The sequence below is a fragment of the Brassica napus genome, chromosome A5 (genome assembly GCF_020379485.1).
Source record: "Brassica napus cultivar Da-Ae chromosome A5, Da-Ae, whole genome shotgun sequence".
Taxonomy (NCBI): Eukaryota; Viridiplantae; Streptophyta; class Magnoliopsida; order Brassicales; family Brassicaceae; genus Brassica; species Brassica napus.
This window is the reverse complement of record NC_063438.1, coordinates 5701944-5717615: the sequence shown is the minus strand read 5'-3', so window position 1 is coordinate 5717615 and position 15672 is coordinate 5701944. Positions and strand designations below refer to the sequence as shown.

At 39.5% G+C, this 15672-nt stretch overlaps 6 protein-coding genes across 7 annotated transcripts; 2 read left to right on the top strand and 4 right to left on the bottom strand.

The window, feature by feature from the left end:
- The first annotated feature begins 136 nt into the window (after positions 1 to 136).
- Positions 137 to 2832, top strand: LOC106447507 (protein transport protein Sec61 subunit alpha-like). The gene is made up of 7 exons (XM_048780698.1): positions 137 to 283; positions 725 to 1097; positions 1178 to 1405; positions 1484 to 1838; positions 1917 to 2041; positions 2137 to 2272; positions 2368 to 2832. Exons 2-7 carry the CDS (start codon positions 754 to 756, stop codon positions 2605 to 2607), a joined length of 1428 nt encoding a protein of 475 aa, XP_048636655.1. The 5' UTR covers positions 137 to 283; positions 725 to 753; the 3' UTR covers positions 2608 to 2832.
- Positions 2833 to 3106: 274 nt separating this feature from the next.
- Positions 3107 to 4688, bottom strand: LOC106448939 (protein IWS1 homolog 2-like). Its single transcript, XM_013890752.3, has one exon. It carries the CDS (start codon positions 4446 to 4448, stop codon positions 3276 to 3278), a length of 1173 nt encoding a protein of 390 aa, XP_013746206.1. The 5' UTR covers positions 4449 to 4688; the 3' UTR covers positions 3107 to 3275.
- A 200-nt stretch (positions 4689 to 4888) lies between these two features.
- LOC106447508 (WD repeat-containing protein 55) lies at positions 4889 to 7362 on the top strand. The gene is made up of 14 exons (XM_013889444.3): positions 4889 to 5077; positions 5171 to 5203; positions 5289 to 5353; positions 5440 to 5527; positions 5598 to 5670; positions 5805 to 5911; positions 6023 to 6122; positions 6230 to 6306; positions 6410 to 6458; positions 6551 to 6597; positions 6697 to 6767; positions 6857 to 6912; positions 6994 to 7111; positions 7200 to 7362. The coding sequence occupies exons 1-14, from the start codon at positions 4983 to 4985 to the stop codon at positions 7265 to 7267; spliced, it is 1047 nt and encodes a 348-aa protein (XP_013744898.2). The 5' UTR covers positions 4889 to 4982; the 3' UTR covers positions 7268 to 7362.
- A 56-nt stretch (positions 7363 to 7418) lies between these two features.
- LOC106447506 (probable methyltransferase PMT25) lies at positions 7419 to 10999 on the bottom strand. 2 transcript variants are annotated; one of them, XM_013889442.3, is made up of 8 exons: positions 10828 to 10999; positions 9451 to 10377; positions 9231 to 9380; positions 8894 to 9164; positions 8706 to 8816; positions 8453 to 8627; positions 7919 to 8383; positions 7419 to 7824 (listed from the first exon to the last, which is right to left on the bottom strand). In XM_013889442.3, the coding sequence occupies exons 2-8, from the start codon at positions 10336 to 10338 to the stop codon at positions 7596 to 7598; spliced, it is 2289 nt and encodes a 762-aa protein (XP_013744896.2). In that variant the 5' UTR covers positions 10339 to 10377; positions 10828 to 10999; the 3' UTR covers positions 7419 to 7595. The 2 variants fall into 2 exon arrangements, with proteins under 2 accessions (XP_013744896.2, XP_048636654.1); XM_048780697.1 differs by having other exon boundaries at positions 10730 to 10927.
- Positions 11000 to 11705: 706 nt separating this feature from the next.
- Positions 11706 to 13506, bottom strand: BNAA05G09530D. Its single transcript, XM_013889446.3, has 4 exons — positions 13116 to 13506; positions 12326 to 12795; positions 12130 to 12225; positions 11706 to 11990 (listed from the first exon to the last, which is right to left on the bottom strand). Exons 1-3 carry the CDS (start codon positions 13207 to 13209, stop codon positions 12136 to 12138), a joined length of 654 nt encoding a protein of 217 aa, XP_013744900.1. The 5' UTR covers positions 13210 to 13506; the 3' UTR covers positions 11706 to 11990; positions 12130 to 12135.
- Positions 13507 to 14910: 1404 nt separating this feature from the next.
- LOC106447505 lies at positions 14911 to 15627 on the bottom strand. The gene has a single exon (XM_013889440.3). The coding sequence runs from the start codon at positions 15448 to 15450 to the stop codon at positions 15067 to 15069; it is 384 nt and encodes a 127-aa protein (XP_013744894.2). The 5' UTR covers positions 15451 to 15627; the 3' UTR covers positions 14911 to 15066.
- Between the last annotated feature and the right edge of the window lie 45 nt (positions 15628 to 15672).

Sequence of the window (15672 nt, the reverse complement as noted above, 5' to 3'; positions counted from 1 at the left end):
ATTTTTTTTTAACTACAAATCTAAAGCCCATTCTAATAGCCTTACAAAACAAAAATGATCGGCCCAATCTAATTAAAAAAAAAACTAAAGCTGACATGGCAAGCAGGGATTGGTTATACTACCGTGTCGAGCATATTTCTCTCACATCGCCACGATTTAGCATTTATCCATAAATAAAATAAATAAATAAAAATCTGAAATGAATTTAATTACAAGTGTGACCTTCGTCTCTCTTTAACCATCAAGCTCGCTCTTTCTCCGCCGTGTGTATAGCCGGAGAGGTGATCCGTCTTTCTCTTCTCTATTCATTAGATCTAAAGTTGCTAGCTTCTCTCCTTACTATTAATCTCTTCCGATCTCTGTTTGTATTCTCCCAATCGTGAGAACAAATTGGGTGGGTGGGCATGAGTTAGATCTGTGTTGATCGTTGTTTTTAGATCTGTTTTTGAATGTTCTCGGTAGCATAGATGTGTATCGAATTGATTTGATAGATCTGGTTTTTAGATTAGATTGTATATTCCTTAGCTCCTCTATAGTCAAGTAAAGTTTCATTCTTTTTTGTTGTTCTCGGGTTGCTCTGAGAGCTAGATTGATCTCCTTATTAGAAACTGTGTGGTGTTTGTTTTTTTGGTTGAATGAATCAGTTTTGAGAATTTTTTTTTCATGTAAAGGTTGTAACTTTGGTGCATTTTGTGTTGGTTTTCATATTATTTTTTTGAAGCAGATAAGAAACTTTGGATTAGCTTTGAGACAATGGGAGGAGGATTTAGAGTATTGCATTTGGTGAGGCCATTCTTGGCTTTTCTTCCAGAGGTGCAGAGTGCAGACAGGAAGGTGCCTTTCAGAGAGAAGGTTATCTACACTGTCATCTCTCTCTTCATCTTCCTTGTCTGCAGTCAGCTTCCTCTCTACGGTATTCATTCAACTACGGGTGCCGATCCTTTCTACTGGATGCGTGTCATTCTTGCCTCCAACCGTGGGACTGTCATGGAGCTTGGTATCACTCCTATCGTTACCTCTGGACTCGTGATGCAGCTTTTGGCAGGTTCCAAGATTATTGAAGTTGACAACAATGTGCGCGAGGATCGTGCCCTCTTGTAAGTAGTCTTGTTGTTGTTTGAGCTGTGTGGCCGTGTGAGTGAGTTCTTAGTCTGTGTGTTGGACTTTGCTTTGTTAGGAATGGTGCTCAGAAGCTTCTTGGTATTCTGATTGCCATCGGTGAAGCTGTTGCGTATGTTCTTTCTGGAATGTATGGACCCGTTGGTCAGCTTGGTGTTGGTAACGCTATTCTCATCATCCTCCAGCTTTTCTTTGCTGGAATCATTGTTATCTGCCTTGACGAGCTTCTTCAGAAGGGATACGGTCTCGGCTCAGGAATCTCTCTTTTCATTGCCACCAACATCTGGTAAGACCGAGCACTTCCTTTCACAGGATCATTTCTGGTAAAATAGAATACTTAGGAATTGAAGTTGATGTTACGCAGTGAGAGCATTATCTGGAAGGCGTTTAGCCCAACTACAATCAACACTGGCCGTGGAGCTGAGTTTGAAGGTGCTGTTATCGCATTATTCCATATGCTGATAACTAAGTCCAACAAGGTTGCTGCTCTGCGCCAAGCGTTCTACCGGCAAAACCTTCCGAATGTTACCAACTTGCTTGCCACGGTCTTGATCTTCCTGATTGTCATCTACTTCCAAGGGTTCCGTGTGGTTTTGCCTGTGAGATCAAAGAACGCCCGTGGGCAACAGGGCTCTTACCCAATCAAGCTGTTCTACACCTCTAACATGCCCATCATCCTACAATCTGCTCTCGTATCAAACCTTTACTTCATCTCTCAGGTATACACATATTCTTACAGTGGATTATCTCCACAATAACATAATGCTGACGTTGGATCTCTCTTGTGGTGTCAACAGCTCCTTTACAGGAAGTTTAGTGGAAATTTCTTTGTAAACCTTTTGGGACAGTGGAAAGAATCTGAGTACAGTGGGCAGTCTATTCCAGTTAGTGGTCTAGCTTACCTCATCACAGCTCCAGCAAGGTAATGCAAAGTCTCTTTCAGTATTTGTTTTAATCCATCAAATTGATATATCCACCAAATAGATTCGGTGAATAAATGTTGCTATATGATTGCAGCTTCTCGGACATGGCAGCTCACCCTTTCCATGCACTGTTCTACATTGTCTTCATGCTCACCGCTTGTGCTCTTTTCTCAAAGACATGGATTGAAGTCTCCGGATCTTCTGCTAGGGACGTAGCTAAGCAGCTCAAGGTAATAACAATCATAACAGCTCAATATACATATAAACTGAGTTTGCATACATGGTGGGTTGGGTGTTTGATATTTGGAAACTCCGTGCGTGACAGGAACAACAAATGGTGATGCCGGGACACAGAGAGTCAAACTTACAGAAGGAGCTGAACAGGTATATCCCAACAGCAGCAGCTTTCGGAGGAGTGTGTATCGGTGCATTGACCGTTCTTGCTGATTTCATGGGAGCCATTGGGTCCGGGACTGGAATTCTCTTGGCGGTCACAATCATATATCAGTATTTCGAGACCTTTGAGAAGGAAAAAGCAAGTGAACTCGGCTTCTTCGGGTTCTAAGTTAGCGTAAAAGTTGTACGCAGTTTCAAAGCAGAGAAGGCACGTTAGCTACTGTGGCAACTTCAAAAGGGTTGAACACAGTTTGAGAAGAGCTTAGACTTTTTTTTGTTGTTTAAACAAAATTTTCGCTTGTAGTTTTCCTTGTAATACAAATTATATGCTTTTCTAATGTTTCTAGTAATTTCACTTGTGACCAAATAAAATTTTTACATATTTGAATTCAAAGCAACTAACTTCCTTGTTGCCAATGTAAAAAACCTGAACCTACAGTCTTTAACAGCTGATGGTTTTGCAATCTGAGCAAAGGAGCTAATAGCAGTTCTCTCCCCCCATGTTGTAAATTTTGGCATTGGGATCCAGAGAGTAATCTCATTTCCTAATGTTTTCCTAACAGCAGTTATCTTCACGGCTCTTTTTTTGTAGGATCATTTTTAATCTTAAAATGCATAACATAGACCATATGACATTTGTATGTTTAAAGAAGCACCTGTTCTGTCTTTCAGCCCTATGTCCAGAGTTAGGAGTTGTTTGATTTGTCACCGCACATATATTTCACAAGCAAAAAGAGTCTTTATATATTCATTGTATAATAACACTTTAGGAGTTCTACATAGTCAGTTTAATCTCTCTTTATCTTAATCACTAGACACAACTAGTAACAATATCTACTAGTACTTAGGCTTGCTGTGACCGTCAACACTAAGCTTCAAGGCATGCATAGATTGTTCCCTAACCGCCTTCCTCTCCTTCACTCTCTTCATCAAATTTTCATACCTTCCGCCAGCAAGGTGCATCTTCGCACGAGCCTTGAGCCTCTCGTCAACTTTCGGTCTAGGACGTAGCACAAACTCCACCGCCGTCGCCGTCGGCACCACCGTCACCACTCTACCACCTGGCACCTTTGGTTTCTCTTCCACAGAGAAGTCCACATCCTCATCAAACCCTCCAACTCTCACTTCCCGAGCTTTCTTCTTCTTCTCTCTTCTCGAAAGCACCTCCTCTTGCTCTTCCCTCTCCTCTTGGCTCAACATGTCCTCGAACCTCGTGCTCCTATCGTAAATCATATGCCCCCATTTGTTAACCAAGTCGTTAGCAAGCCTCCTGTTACCCCTAGTCTCCTCGTCCGTCCTCGACAAGAACATCACAACCTTAGCGAGACCGCTCTTAACCAGCTGCTCCCTCCTGCACCCCTCTCCTTTCCCTAGAATGATGCTTAAATCGTCGAGAATCTGTAAAACAGAGGTGCGGACGTTCGTGTTCGGCAAGCTACCGTCCGGAAGAGGCTCGAGCCAGTTCTTGAGGAGGCTGAGCACCCCGTGGTCCAAGAACGCGGCTTGGAGGTGTTTCTTGGAGAGAGCCCCGACGAGGATAGGGAGCTTGGTGAGCTTGTTGGTCGCGGGTTGGCCTTGCTTGTTGAGCTCCACGTCGTCCTCTACCGCGAGCTCGAGATTGGCCATGACTTGTTCGACTTGCAACGCGATCTCGGCTTTCGTTTTCTGCCACACGGACTTGCGTTTTCTCACTTGGAAGAGTTTGGCTATCTCGTCGTTGTCTTCCTTTCTCTTGGCGCGATCGATAACAGCCTTAGTAGGGTTAGGGTTTGGAGTGTTGGTGTTCGTGAGTGAATCCCACATCTCTTCGATCTCTGCACGAACCGAGTCTTGCTTCTTCTTCTTCTTGTTAGGTCGAGACTCGTCTTTTTGATTCCTCTGTCTCTTCTTCCCTACTTTGTCGTCGATAGGACTAGCCCTAGGTTCCTCCGCAAGATCATCAAGAACCTCTTCCGTGTTGTCGACGGAACGAGCCCTAACCCTAGTTTCTGCAATACGTTCTTGACTCATTCTTTCTTTGTGTGTTTTTTCTTTCTCTTCTCTAAATCGTTATCTCTATGTTCTCTGTGTTTTGTTTGTTTTCAGAATGTTTGGTTGAAGACCACTTGACTTGCTTATTATATAGAGATACTAGTCAAACTCCGTGAGGTCCAAGTTTTCCTTTTTTCCCGAATCGGAAAATCTAATTAAAACGGTGGCCGTTTCATTGTTTTCCTTTTTTTTTCCTTAATTCTGAAAATCTGATTAAAACGGCCGCGTTTCATTGTTTTCCTTTTTTCCATGTTCTGAAAATTAGATAAAACGACTGCGTTTCGTTGTTTTCTTTTTTTTTTTCCTAAATTCTGAAAATCTGATAAAACGGCGGCGTTTCATTGTTTCCTTTTTTTTCCTAAATTCTGAAAATCTGACAAAACGGCAGCGTTTCAAAGTTTTGCCTTTTTCTAATTTCGGAGAAAATTAATAAAATAAGTAAAAACCCTAAATAAACCTTACTCAAAATCGACACGACGGCTTGATTCGGTGACTTCTCTCGACACTGTGGTGATGGAGATCGATTTGGGAGCAAACGCGTTCGGTATAGACTTCCACCCATCGAAGAATCTTGTAGCTGCTGGTCTCATCGATGGACAATTGCATCTGTAACTCTCCAAAGCCACCCTTCTCTTTCAATTCCACAAAACAAGCACCAATCATGTTAACATCTTACTCTGTTTCTTTCTTTTTTCTTGCAGATACCGTTATGACACAGAGTCTTCACTTGTCAGGTACTAAAACAATCTTTTAAATCTCTAAAGTTTGTGTCTTTTTCTTGTGGGTCGTTTAAAAATCGTTTTTTTTTGTGTGTGTTAGGGAGCGTAAGGTTCGTGCCCATAAGGAGTCTTGCAGAGCTGTTCGCTTCATTGACGATGGCCAAAGTTTGTTCCTTTTAGCTTTACAACACTAATTTGAGCTCATGTCTGAACAACTTTTAAGTTGTAATGCTTTTCTTTGGGTTTATTAGGAATCGTCACGGCTTCAGCTGATTGCTCTATTCTAGCTACTGATGTGGAGACTGGTGCTAGTGTTGCACGTCTTGAGAATGCTCACGAGTAAATTCTATTCCTTTTTTAATTATTATATTGGATTTACACTTTTTAACTGGTCGCATTTGTCTTATAGGGATGCGGTTAATACTTTGATAACTGTTACTGAGACAACCATCGCTTCAGGGGATGATAAAGGATGTGTTAAGGTCTGTTCAAAGATATTATTCTCTTTTGTCTTTAATCATTAACGCAACTGTGATACAACTTACTCTAATGCTACTCCTTTGGAGTGAGTTATGTTCTTGTTTTTATGATAGTAAATGTGCTTTCATCTGCTCAGATTTGGGATACGAGGCAGCGCTCTTGCTCTCACGAGTTCAGTGTACACGAGGATTACATTTCTGACATGACCATTGCATCTGATTCAATGAAGCTAGTGGCAACAAGGTTTGAATTTTTTGTATTCATCTGATTCAATGAACATAGTGCTTTTAGAATTTTCATAGAGGACTTTTCCTCTTATCCATCCTTTTCTTTTGTTTCTTTGATTCTGTTTAGTGGAGATGGGACACTATCTGTCTGTAATCTCAGAACGAATAAAGTCCAAGCTCAGTCAGAGTTTTCTGAAGACGAGCTGCTTTCTGTTGTTATCATGAAGGTACAGATTCTGTGACCAGAATGTGTCATCTCAAGCCCTTCTGTCTCCACATTGTTGCTACTTACCTGATGTGTGTTATTGTTTCCCTCTTACCTGATTGATTTCAGAATGGCCGTAAAGCTATCTGTGGAACTCAAAATGGTATTCTCATGTTGTACTCATGGGGATTTTTCAAAGATTGTAGGTAAGCCATATATCTCCAACACTAACTATGTTAATGGTCTTACTTATTGGAATTATTATGTATTTAGACTTGCGTATTTGAAATCTTTTTTTGCATTCTACAGCGATCGGTTTGTTGATCTATCTCCAAATTCAGTTGATGTCCTATTAAAGGTGAGATGAAATTTTTCTTTTTTTCAAGCATATGGTTACGATAACGTTAGTAGGCTGTTGACTAAGTGAAGTCTTGTTGATTTATGTTGTAGCTTGATGAGGATAGACTTTTCACTGGATGTGATAATGGAATAATAAGGTAACGAGAAGAAACACTCTTCTTCCATCATAAAAGCCTCTTTACTGTTTATCTCCACTGCTTGGTTTAATCAAGTTTTTTTTTGCATTCTTTCTCCAGCCTCGTTGGAATACTGCCCAACAGAATCATACAGCCAATTGGGTCTCACGAGTTCCCTATTGAAGATCTCGGTATTTGCATTTTGCAGATCTTTGTAAACTCTTGTACATTGTGTAGAATGAGTGTTTCTAACTTTGTTCGTGTTAAACCTCTATTGTAGCTCTCTCGCATGATAACAAGTTTCTTGCTAGCACAGCTCATGACAGTATGCTCAAGGTATCTATTCTCTCTCCTCTCTAAAAACAAGTTACACAAATAGATCCCTGATTTGTTTTGTTGGTGTTCCTGGTTATGAAGCTGTGGGATCTAGAAGAGATTATAGAAGGTGCTAATGGAAACGCATCGGGAGCTGCAGATGACAGTGACAGCGACAACGATGGGATGGACCTTGACAATGATCCCAAGCCTTCCAAAGGTATAAAGAGAAACCTACCCAACTTTCTGGAACATTTTCTTAAAGATGGATCTTGATTATGATCTCATCTCGATGTTTTCTTGTACAGGTAGCAAGAGGAAAACAAAAAGCAAAGCAAATCCAGTGGACAACAGAGCTTTCTTCGCAGACATGTAGCTGTTGTTTCAGATTCATACTTGAGCTATGTTTTGTGATTCTGACAGTTTTGTTGGCCGACATCATCTTTTCTTAAAGTTTTACCATTACGATTATAGAGCTCATCACTAATCAAACATGCGACCTTTAACCTATTCAGACGTATACAAGCTTCCAAAAGGGCAAATGATTTCAAAAGAACTTTGTGTTCATGAGTTTACGTATACGTAAAAGATACAAATATTAAACTAATAATTCAATTTTGATAAGCAAGAGCCTTCTGAAGGCCTGAAAGAAAACCAAACATGAATGAAACTATACTCAAGTGTGATGGCTTTTCTGACTTGTCTTAAGCTATGGCCGATTCGATTGTCTCAGTTTGTGTAGGACGCCACCATGACTTCTTAATCGAAAGCAAGCCTTCATTGTCTTTAGACTGTGTAGTTTTCACCTCCCATTTCATGGACTTCACCATCTTCTCAACCTCCCCTATTGTCTCCATGTCGTCTCTTATGATGAAAGTTCCCTCTGGTCTCAGAATCCGATCCACTTCAGCCATTACCGACTCCAACTTGCACCTGTAACACAAAAGGAGAATAAGGTTTTATATTTATCACAGAGATCATGAAGCTCTGCACTGAAGAAAAGAGAACAGGTGATGTAATTATCTACCTCTTCCGCAGGGTGGAGAAAAGATGATCAGCATGGAGAAGGTCATAAGTTCTGGGATAAGTGTTGAATGATTCACACCAGTCATGATAGATTCCAAACAAACCACGTTCATATATGACTGGAAGCGTATCAGGAGCGTCTACAGGAACCACGTTCATCACCCATAGCTTGAGATCCTTCAAAGCAGCAGCGAATCCTCCATAGACTGCCCTCATGTCCATCACATTCCTCACGTTAGACCAATCGATCCCCATGCCATCAATGTATGACTTCGAGACAACAGTCTTCCACTTCTCTTGGTCCGCTGCGAAATCCTCTGGTGCAGGCTTTCCATAAACACCTTCCTGTGAGTCCAACCACTCAGGCGCAGTCTCAAGCCTCTCTGGCCACATGTTGGGCCATGATGCTCCTCGCTTTGATGAGTCCTCTGTCACTTTATGCATACATGCCTCAAGTGGAACATTCCTAAAGAGTAAATCAAACATGTGAGCCTCACTTTACTAGTGAATTGAGAAAGGTGTAAGGACACAGTACCAAGCTGCGTTTTGATCATCGGAATCCTTGCAGAGAGGAGGCTCATTTTGAGGTCTTTTGTTGTAACATTCATTTGTTGTGGGCTTTTGATATATGGCAGCACCAACCGCATTCAATTTGTCTTTCTTAATTGTCACCAGTTTCCAACACATTGCCTTTGTAAGCTCAGACATTGCTATAACGACACAAAGAAGGTTAAAATCAAATTTCAAAAGCCTATTTTGAGGTAGAGAGCAATCAAAAAGTTTCCTACCTTTCCATATACCAGAATCTTCCTCGTTCTTCCTATACACTGGAGTGGCTGACCAGACAAAGAAACCACCCGGTCTCAAAGCACGGTTCAGTTCCAAAAGGAGCTTACCACCTTCATTTCAAACAACAACCAAAAGCAATGTTATCATTTAGAACACAACTAAGACAAAACGAACACAATGAGTTTACCTTCAATGTGCCAAGGGACTCTACAACGAGCACAATGGATAAGGTCAAAAACAGAACCGGGAAAGGGTAATCTTTTGGTTCCCATAACATTCAACATTGCAGGAATACCACGCTCCAGAGCAAACTGCACTTGCGCCTCGTGCTCATCCTTTGGTGCAAACGACAAAGCAAGCACGTCTCTCTCGAAAAGGAAACCCCCGAAGCTAGCAACTCCACACCCAACATCTAATATAACACGGGTTCTGTTTCCCCACGCAATAGCAGGATACGACTGCAAACAAATACAATCACTTCAGTATTCATCATGCCTTGTAACTAGAAAGTTATAAACTGTTACCTCTTGGATGAAATCAATGTAGTGAAGAGCACCGTTCACAAACTGAGTACCGCCACCAGGGAACGTGAGATGTTCACCGCTCATCTTCACCCAGTTTTGATGTCCCTTGATCGCTGCAAGCTTGGTGTGGGGAACATTGTTGTACCAGATCTGCAATCAAACAAACATAAGAACAGTATGTATTGAGCATTGAAAGGAGTACAAGCAGTTTTGGTCTCACCTTTTCTCTGCTGTTTGGCCACTTGATGGAACGCTTATACCCATCAGGGAGAGACACAAGGCAACGTGGAGACTCCTCAGGGCAATGACGCTCGCGGTGCTCGTAATGCATCGTAGACTGAAGCCTTTTGATGACTTGCAAGTTGTCAAGGCAAGGGATGTAGTCTGGACCAGCAGTCACATTGCACGTCTTCCATTCATAGACACTATCTTGGTCTTTAGGTACAGAAGACTCTTGTGCTTTCTTCTCGTTCTGCGACTCGACCAATTGTGTTGACCAAGATCCATCTTTAGTGGTAGTCTCTTTTGTAATCTCGGCCTGGTCACCAGCTGGAAAGACTTCCTTGTTGCTCTTCTCCGTGCTTTCTTCAGTTTCACTAGCGTTCTCTTCGGTTCCATTATTACCATCCTCGGATTTGTTTTCCTCTGTGCTCTCTTCTAGCTGAGTCTTCTCCTTCTCCTTTGCCTCATCACTTTCGGATTCTGCTTCTTTCACAACCTTCTCCTTTGATTCATCGCTTTCGGATTCTACTTCTTTCACAATCTTCTCTTTCTCCCCATCTTCACTGCTCTCATCATTCTCCTTTCTCTCCTCGACCACCTCAGCTTTCTCATCAGAGCTTTCTTCAGGATCAGTCTTCACTTGGCTATTCTCAGTCACAGACTCGTTCTCCTCCTTCTTTTCTTCAGCAACGTTCTTAGTAACAGAGTCCACGTCTTTTGAAGTATCGGTAGAGGAATAGCCAGCAGAGTCATCCGAGGCAGACCAAGAAGAAGTGAACATCCATGTCCCAACTAAACAGAGGGAAACAATCAAAACAATGGTAATGGTTAATCCATAGTTCGATGATTTCTTCCCGTCTACACGAGAATACTTCCCCATGGCCATGTTCCTCGTTCTCAAATGAAACCTTTTACTCACATCCACCTGAAAAAAAAATGACAATGGAGGAATCAGTAAAGCTTAGATCAGTAACTAAAGATGTGCACTTTCTTACAATGGATCTGGTTATACGATCAAAAGCTCTAGCAATTACAGACACAGCTGAGTTATAGACAATGAAACTGGTCATGCCGTTTATGTTTGTTGGCTGGTTAGGCTCAAAGTTCTAAACTTGGGAAGATGACAATATGAAAACAGACACATACTTACAGATCTAGATCAATCAAACTGAACTGAATTACACTCAGATCTTACAACTTAACTAACAATTTTAAGATTCAAAAATGGATCTAATTTTAATGAACTGGGAAGCAAAAGTTTCAGGACAAAACATTACAAGTGAAAAAAAAGAACAAGATCAGTTCGAATCAGACATGAAAGCAACGCCAAGACAGAAGCAAAGAGATCTGGTAGTGAGAGGCACAGAGAGATTACCAGAAGATCCTCTCTAAGACTGCAACTTGATGATCAAGGAAGGTAGTAAGATTTTCTGGATCGGAGCTAGTTAGAGTTTTAATTTTAACTCCCCAGAATCCAGTGAGCGAGCTTTGTGGGTAACGACGGCCTTAAATGGATGATTTTTTTATTTTTAAAAAATTAATGCGCAATTTTGTGTTTTTGAAGATTGTTAATTAATAATTATTGTTGAGAAAAACAAAAATTAATTAATAATTATTATTCCATGCCGCGTCGAACACCGACACAGATCTGAAGACACTCGAGTGTGTGAACTGCTTGCCAGCTAAATGAAACCCACGCGTCTTAGGCCATCGAAACCCATTCCTTTTACTTTGACGGGCCTTGAGGTTCGGCCCATCAAGGGCAATTGGTGGTGAAGTACGTAATAATTCTGGTTCGGCTTCAAAACCACCATACGAGAATCACAAATGATGAAAAGATTTACATAAATATGCATGTTTAAACAAAAAGAATCTGTTAGAGATTATACGAGGATGTAATGTGTTACCCAGTGTTAAAAAAAAACAAGAAAAATCTATAAATTTTTGTTTATCTATTTGTGTGGACAATTTAGTTTGGTTTACTTGGTTGATAGCTCATAAAGTTGTCGGAATTTTACTCACACAACTTCACTGCATTGTTGCGATTTCAGTAACTAACGTGTGATTGTGAATGATAGCGGTCAGATGAAGCCAAGTAAACATTAACGTATCATTTTGTGTGTGTGCGTGTGTGTATATATATATGAAATAACCATGTGCTAGTGGTCGAGTGGTAGCATGCCATTCAAGCGTCGCTAAGCGAGCTGAGTTCAAATCCGACTACACTCAGATATTCCTATGATTTAACATTCCCTCGTCGGGGGCGGTTTATCGTTTTCTTTTTATATATACATGAAACTAATTAAAAAGAAATTGCATCGAAAAACAATACGTATTACATAAAAAAAATAGAACTATGTTCAGATCTCATGAAACGAAAATTCCTTGACATAAACAGATGATATTTCTTGTTAAAATAATTATCTAGCAAAAGGCTGTCCTTTGAGCTTCTGATGTCTACTCTTTGTTGAATATTTTACTCATGTTCTTCATTACCACACTATGAGTCAAGAATATTGGGGAGAACTCATGGACTCACTGTATGAATCACAATAGCAAATAATCAAATACTATAAAATCTAATCACTGGATCCGTAGGTGGTTCTGTGAGCAAACAAAGTTTCAGACACAGTGCTAGGAATCAACAGTAGCCAAGTAAGTCTTGGCTAATACTTGCCTGTAATTATCTTCCAGAGCCTGCCATCACATCAAACAAACCGCAGCAACTCAGCCACGAGGTTCGACCAACTGGTGGACCAGAAGGCAAAAGACTCTGCATATATATATATATGTCCAGCAGATTTAAGGAAACTAAACATCAGCTCAAATACAGGAGGGGAGAAAGAAAGAACAAGAGATGATGATGATGATACCTTCTCTTCAGAACATTCTCTCACAATCTTTAAATCTCTGCTTGTTTCTGCAGCAGATCCTGGAATGCTACCCTCCTTTGCTTCCTCTGGTTTATGCTTCTCTTCACTTTCATCAGAGTTATGCTGAACAGAATCCGAGATTTCAACTTGCTTGTTTTTGTCAGGGATCACAACCTTTGAGACAAAATCATCAGCAGGTCCAGTTTCCAAAGTACCAGCAGACTCTTTACAAGGGACTTTACTGGTATTGTGAGTAACATTCTCTGAAAAGGGTTTGGGTGGTTTGTCCTCCACACCATTCTCCTCTTGGCCTGCATCTTCTGTTTTATGTTTAACAGTGTCCTTCCCCAGACCAGATAAGGGAGAAGGTGATGGACCTCTTGTCCAAAATTCTCCATTTCCTTGAGAACCAGGGGAACTCAAATTGCCATCACTTTCTCCCTCATCTTGGCTTCCATGCTCATCATGTCCTAAGATGTTTAGTGAACTTAATATGATCAAAGAAACTACTACAAAGCGCAGTAACAGACTTTCTCTTCTGAACATAATGCAACTTGCAAGTACCAAGAACACAGAACATAGAGATACAAACACGAGTCAATTCGAAAGTGAAAGTGTGATTTGTTTTCAATGTTTCGACAAAAAGTTGTTCAAGCCATGAATATGAGTTCTTCTTGAGTACAGTAAAGTCACAAGATTCCCAAAATAAGATTCTTATAAATTAGGACCAACGTGTATTATTCAACTAAGTAGTATGAACTTGTAGTACTTTTAAAGAAGAAGACAGTACCATGACCATTGACACCTTTATTGCTTGGACTGGCTCCAAAAGCTTCCAGCTCCTTCTTCTTCAAGGCCTTTCTCTTCTTCGCACCAGACGGCATTGTTAACGGCTTGTAAACCAGCAGCAGATGAGAAAAACGGAAATAAAGTCTTGGTGTTGGTTCGTTAACTCTAAAGGCTCTCTAGTTTTTCTTTGTCACAGTGGGGTTTGCTTTGTTTGTTTGTATGTGATGTTTATGTGGAGTTGAGTTTCTCTGACTTTTGTCTGTACGTTTTTGGGGAAATCAAATGTCACTGTAACAGCCAAGTCAGGAGATAAGGCGTCGTCATGGGGCTATTAAACGTGTCCATACGGCTCCATATCTACAGTCGATCCGTTTCTTTTGGTAAACTTTCATATGATTTAATGGGGTTCGGTTTGATTCTATTCGTTTTATCCAATCAGAAGCTCGTTACACCTTAAACAGTAACTTGCACACAAGCTTCATCGGACGTCTGCTTTCCGTTTCAAAACCATAATCAGAATCGGAACCTTGTGAAAGTTTATGAAATCTCGTTTCCAAAACGCTTTTAAAATATCATATTTAAAAATATATTGGAAATTTATGATTCCCTTTTAGAATCATGCTTCCGTTTTTTTATTAAAAATATACAATGTCATAAATAAATAAAACAATAAAAAAATTTGTTTTAATATAAAAAATCTCAAATTTAATTAATGAAATATAGAGAATATAAATGTACAAATACTATAAATTATCATTGAGGTTTTTATTAGAGATATAGCATATATATTCAAATATATTGTCTCAGTTACTTATGAAATATTAAAATAATTAATATAATAATTTCCTATAAACTTTATTTATGCGTGTTTTCACAGTTTTAATATGAAATTATTTAAAACTATTATAAATGAATAAATGCTTTATTTTAAATTTGAATTATATAATTTTACTCATAAATTTTGTAAAAAAGTATATATATATATATATATATACGTTTTCAACACGTACCAACTTCCTAACTTAAAAAAAAATTGTTTTTGCACCTTCAATTTTGTGTAACCTCTTTTGATTCCAGGTAACATAGGTTACACCTGTGTTTTCATTCGGCTTAGACCATCTCAAATCATTCACTTTATTTTTTCATTCTAAAAAAGAGTAACTTATAATAGGATTGAGATATACTCCAATAATACTATATTTTAGAGTGAAAAATAGAATAATGAACTAGAGTAAACTTATTTTTTACAAAATTATAAAATGAGAAATATAATCTATTATAGCATTTTTAAACTATATCTGAGAGTAGAAAATAGAAAGGAGGTTCTAAATTGTATTGGTCTTATCAAGGAAACCATGACCAGCCCATAACTTTTAATGAGCAAGGAAAAAACAACTTCAATTTGCTAAATGGTTATGGGTTGTTAATGGGCCAATAATAAATAAGGCTTAATAAGCTCTTAACTTTGTGAAAACTTCAATGCATTTCTCTCCTTGATATCACCGGTGGCACAACTAATTTCTACTAGTACCTTTCTCTCTCTCAATCAATGACAACCGAACAGCTGTTTCAGTTCAGCTTTTTGTCCAAGATAAAATCCAACTCAGATATATTCATCACTCTTCCATAATTCCAGTTAAAGTACAAAAGACACTTGAGACTTGACTAAAATTGGATTTTCTTTTAATTTTAACGTATAACAACTATTATTTTTCTTTCTTTTCTTCTCACAATTAAAACGAAATTCTCTGATGATGTCTTCTTTTATAATTGAGGAAAATTAAAAAAAATTAAAAGAATCTGCAAACATATTTTTCTTTTAATTGTTTCACATTTTTCCCAGCTTTACTTAAAATAAAACAACACTGGTAAATTTTTCCGTAAATTGTAAGAATAATAGGAAGATAAATCAAATGGCAAAACCGGGTAGTAGTACTAGTAATAGGTTTAATTCAAGCCTCCAAAAAACCGGTTAACTTGAGAACCGAGTTCCGAACCCGGCTCAGATCTCTCCCCTTGAGAGTTCTTCCACTACCTGTGCAAACCGAAAACGCCATTTCTCCTCCTTGGATCCTCCGTCCGACGATGACATGCGGCGGAACCATCTCTCCTCCACCGCCGGAGTATTCATCCTCCTCTTTCCCGACGTACCTCCTCCGAAACATGTTATCGGGAACATTCACCGGAAGCGATCTTGATAACTCCGTCCTATTGATGATCCGGCTCGTCTTCTTCATCTCCTTGACACCGAACATGTGGTTTTCATTCTCGTCGTCTCTCTTGAAGTTGAAATCTTCGGAGAATACAACCTCAGATTCATCGAATTCCTCAGCCATTAAATAACAAAGAGAATTATAATTGGAAGGTTTTGTTTGGTTATGAGACGATTAGAGATTTCACTAATCTATGTAGATAATGGGATGTTTTTTTATAAAGGGGAAGAGAGAAGAAGACAATGAAGGAAACGTAGAGAGTCTTGGGAAGTTGTGTTGGGGTTTTATGTGTGTTTAACTGTTTATCAAGTGCATGATGTCATGGTAATGGCATAGAGTGCGGAC

Coding starts and splice junctions, on each gene's coding strand:
- LOC106447506 (XM_013889442.3), bottom strand. CDS start 10,338: ATGGCCATGGGGAAGTATTCTCGTGTAGACGGGAAGAAATCATCGAAC. Junction 9,165..9,230: donor ACATTGATTTCATCCAAGAG/GTAACAGTTTAT, acceptor ATTTGTTTGCAG/TCGTATCCTGCTATTGCGTG. Junction 8,817..8,893: donor AGTCCCTTGGCACATTGAAG/GTAAACTCATTG, acceptor TTTGAAATGAAG/GTGGTAAGCTCCTTTTGGAA.
- LOC106448939 (XM_013890752.3), bottom strand. CDS start 4,448: ATGAGTCAAGAACGTATTGCAGAAACTAGGGTTAGGGCTCGTTCCGTC.
- BNAA05G09530D (XM_013889446.3), bottom strand. CDS start 13,209: ATGCCGTCTGGTGCGAAGAAGAGAAAGGCCTTGAAGAAGAAGGAGCTG. Junction 12,796..13,115: donor TAAAGGTGTCAATGGTCATG/GTACTGTCTTCT, acceptor TAAACATCTTAG/GACATGATGAGCATGGAAGC. Junction 12,226..12,325: donor GAGAATGTTCTGAAGAGAAG/GTATCATCATCA, acceptor ATATATATGCAG/AGTCTTTTGCCTTCTGGTCC.
- LOC106447505 (XM_013889440.3), bottom strand. CDS start 15,450: ATGGCTGAGGAATTCGATGAATCTGAGGTTGTATTCTCCGAAGATTTC.
- LOC106447507 (XM_048780698.1), top strand. CDS start 754: ATGGGAGGAGGATTTAGAGTATTGCATTTGGTGAGGCCATTCTTGGCT. Junction 1,406..1,483: donor TTCATTGCCACCAACATCTG/GTAAGACCGAGC, acceptor GATGTTACGCAG/TGAGAGCATTATCTGGAAGG. Junction 2,273..2,367: donor ACGTAGCTAAGCAGCTCAAG/GTAATAACAATC, acceptor CGTGCGTGACAG/GAACAACAAATGGTGATGCC.
- LOC106447508 (XM_013889444.3), top strand. CDS start 4,983: ATGGAGATCGATTTGGGAGCAAACGCGTTCGGTATAGACTTCCACCCA. Junction 5,204..5,288: donor ACAGAGTCTTCACTTGTCAG/GTACTAAAACAA, acceptor TGTGTGTGTTAG/GGAGCGTAAGGTTCGTGCCC. Junction 6,598..6,696: donor TGTGATAATGGAATAATAAG/GTAACGAGAAGA, acceptor TTCTTTCTCCAG/CCTCGTTGGAATACTGCCCA.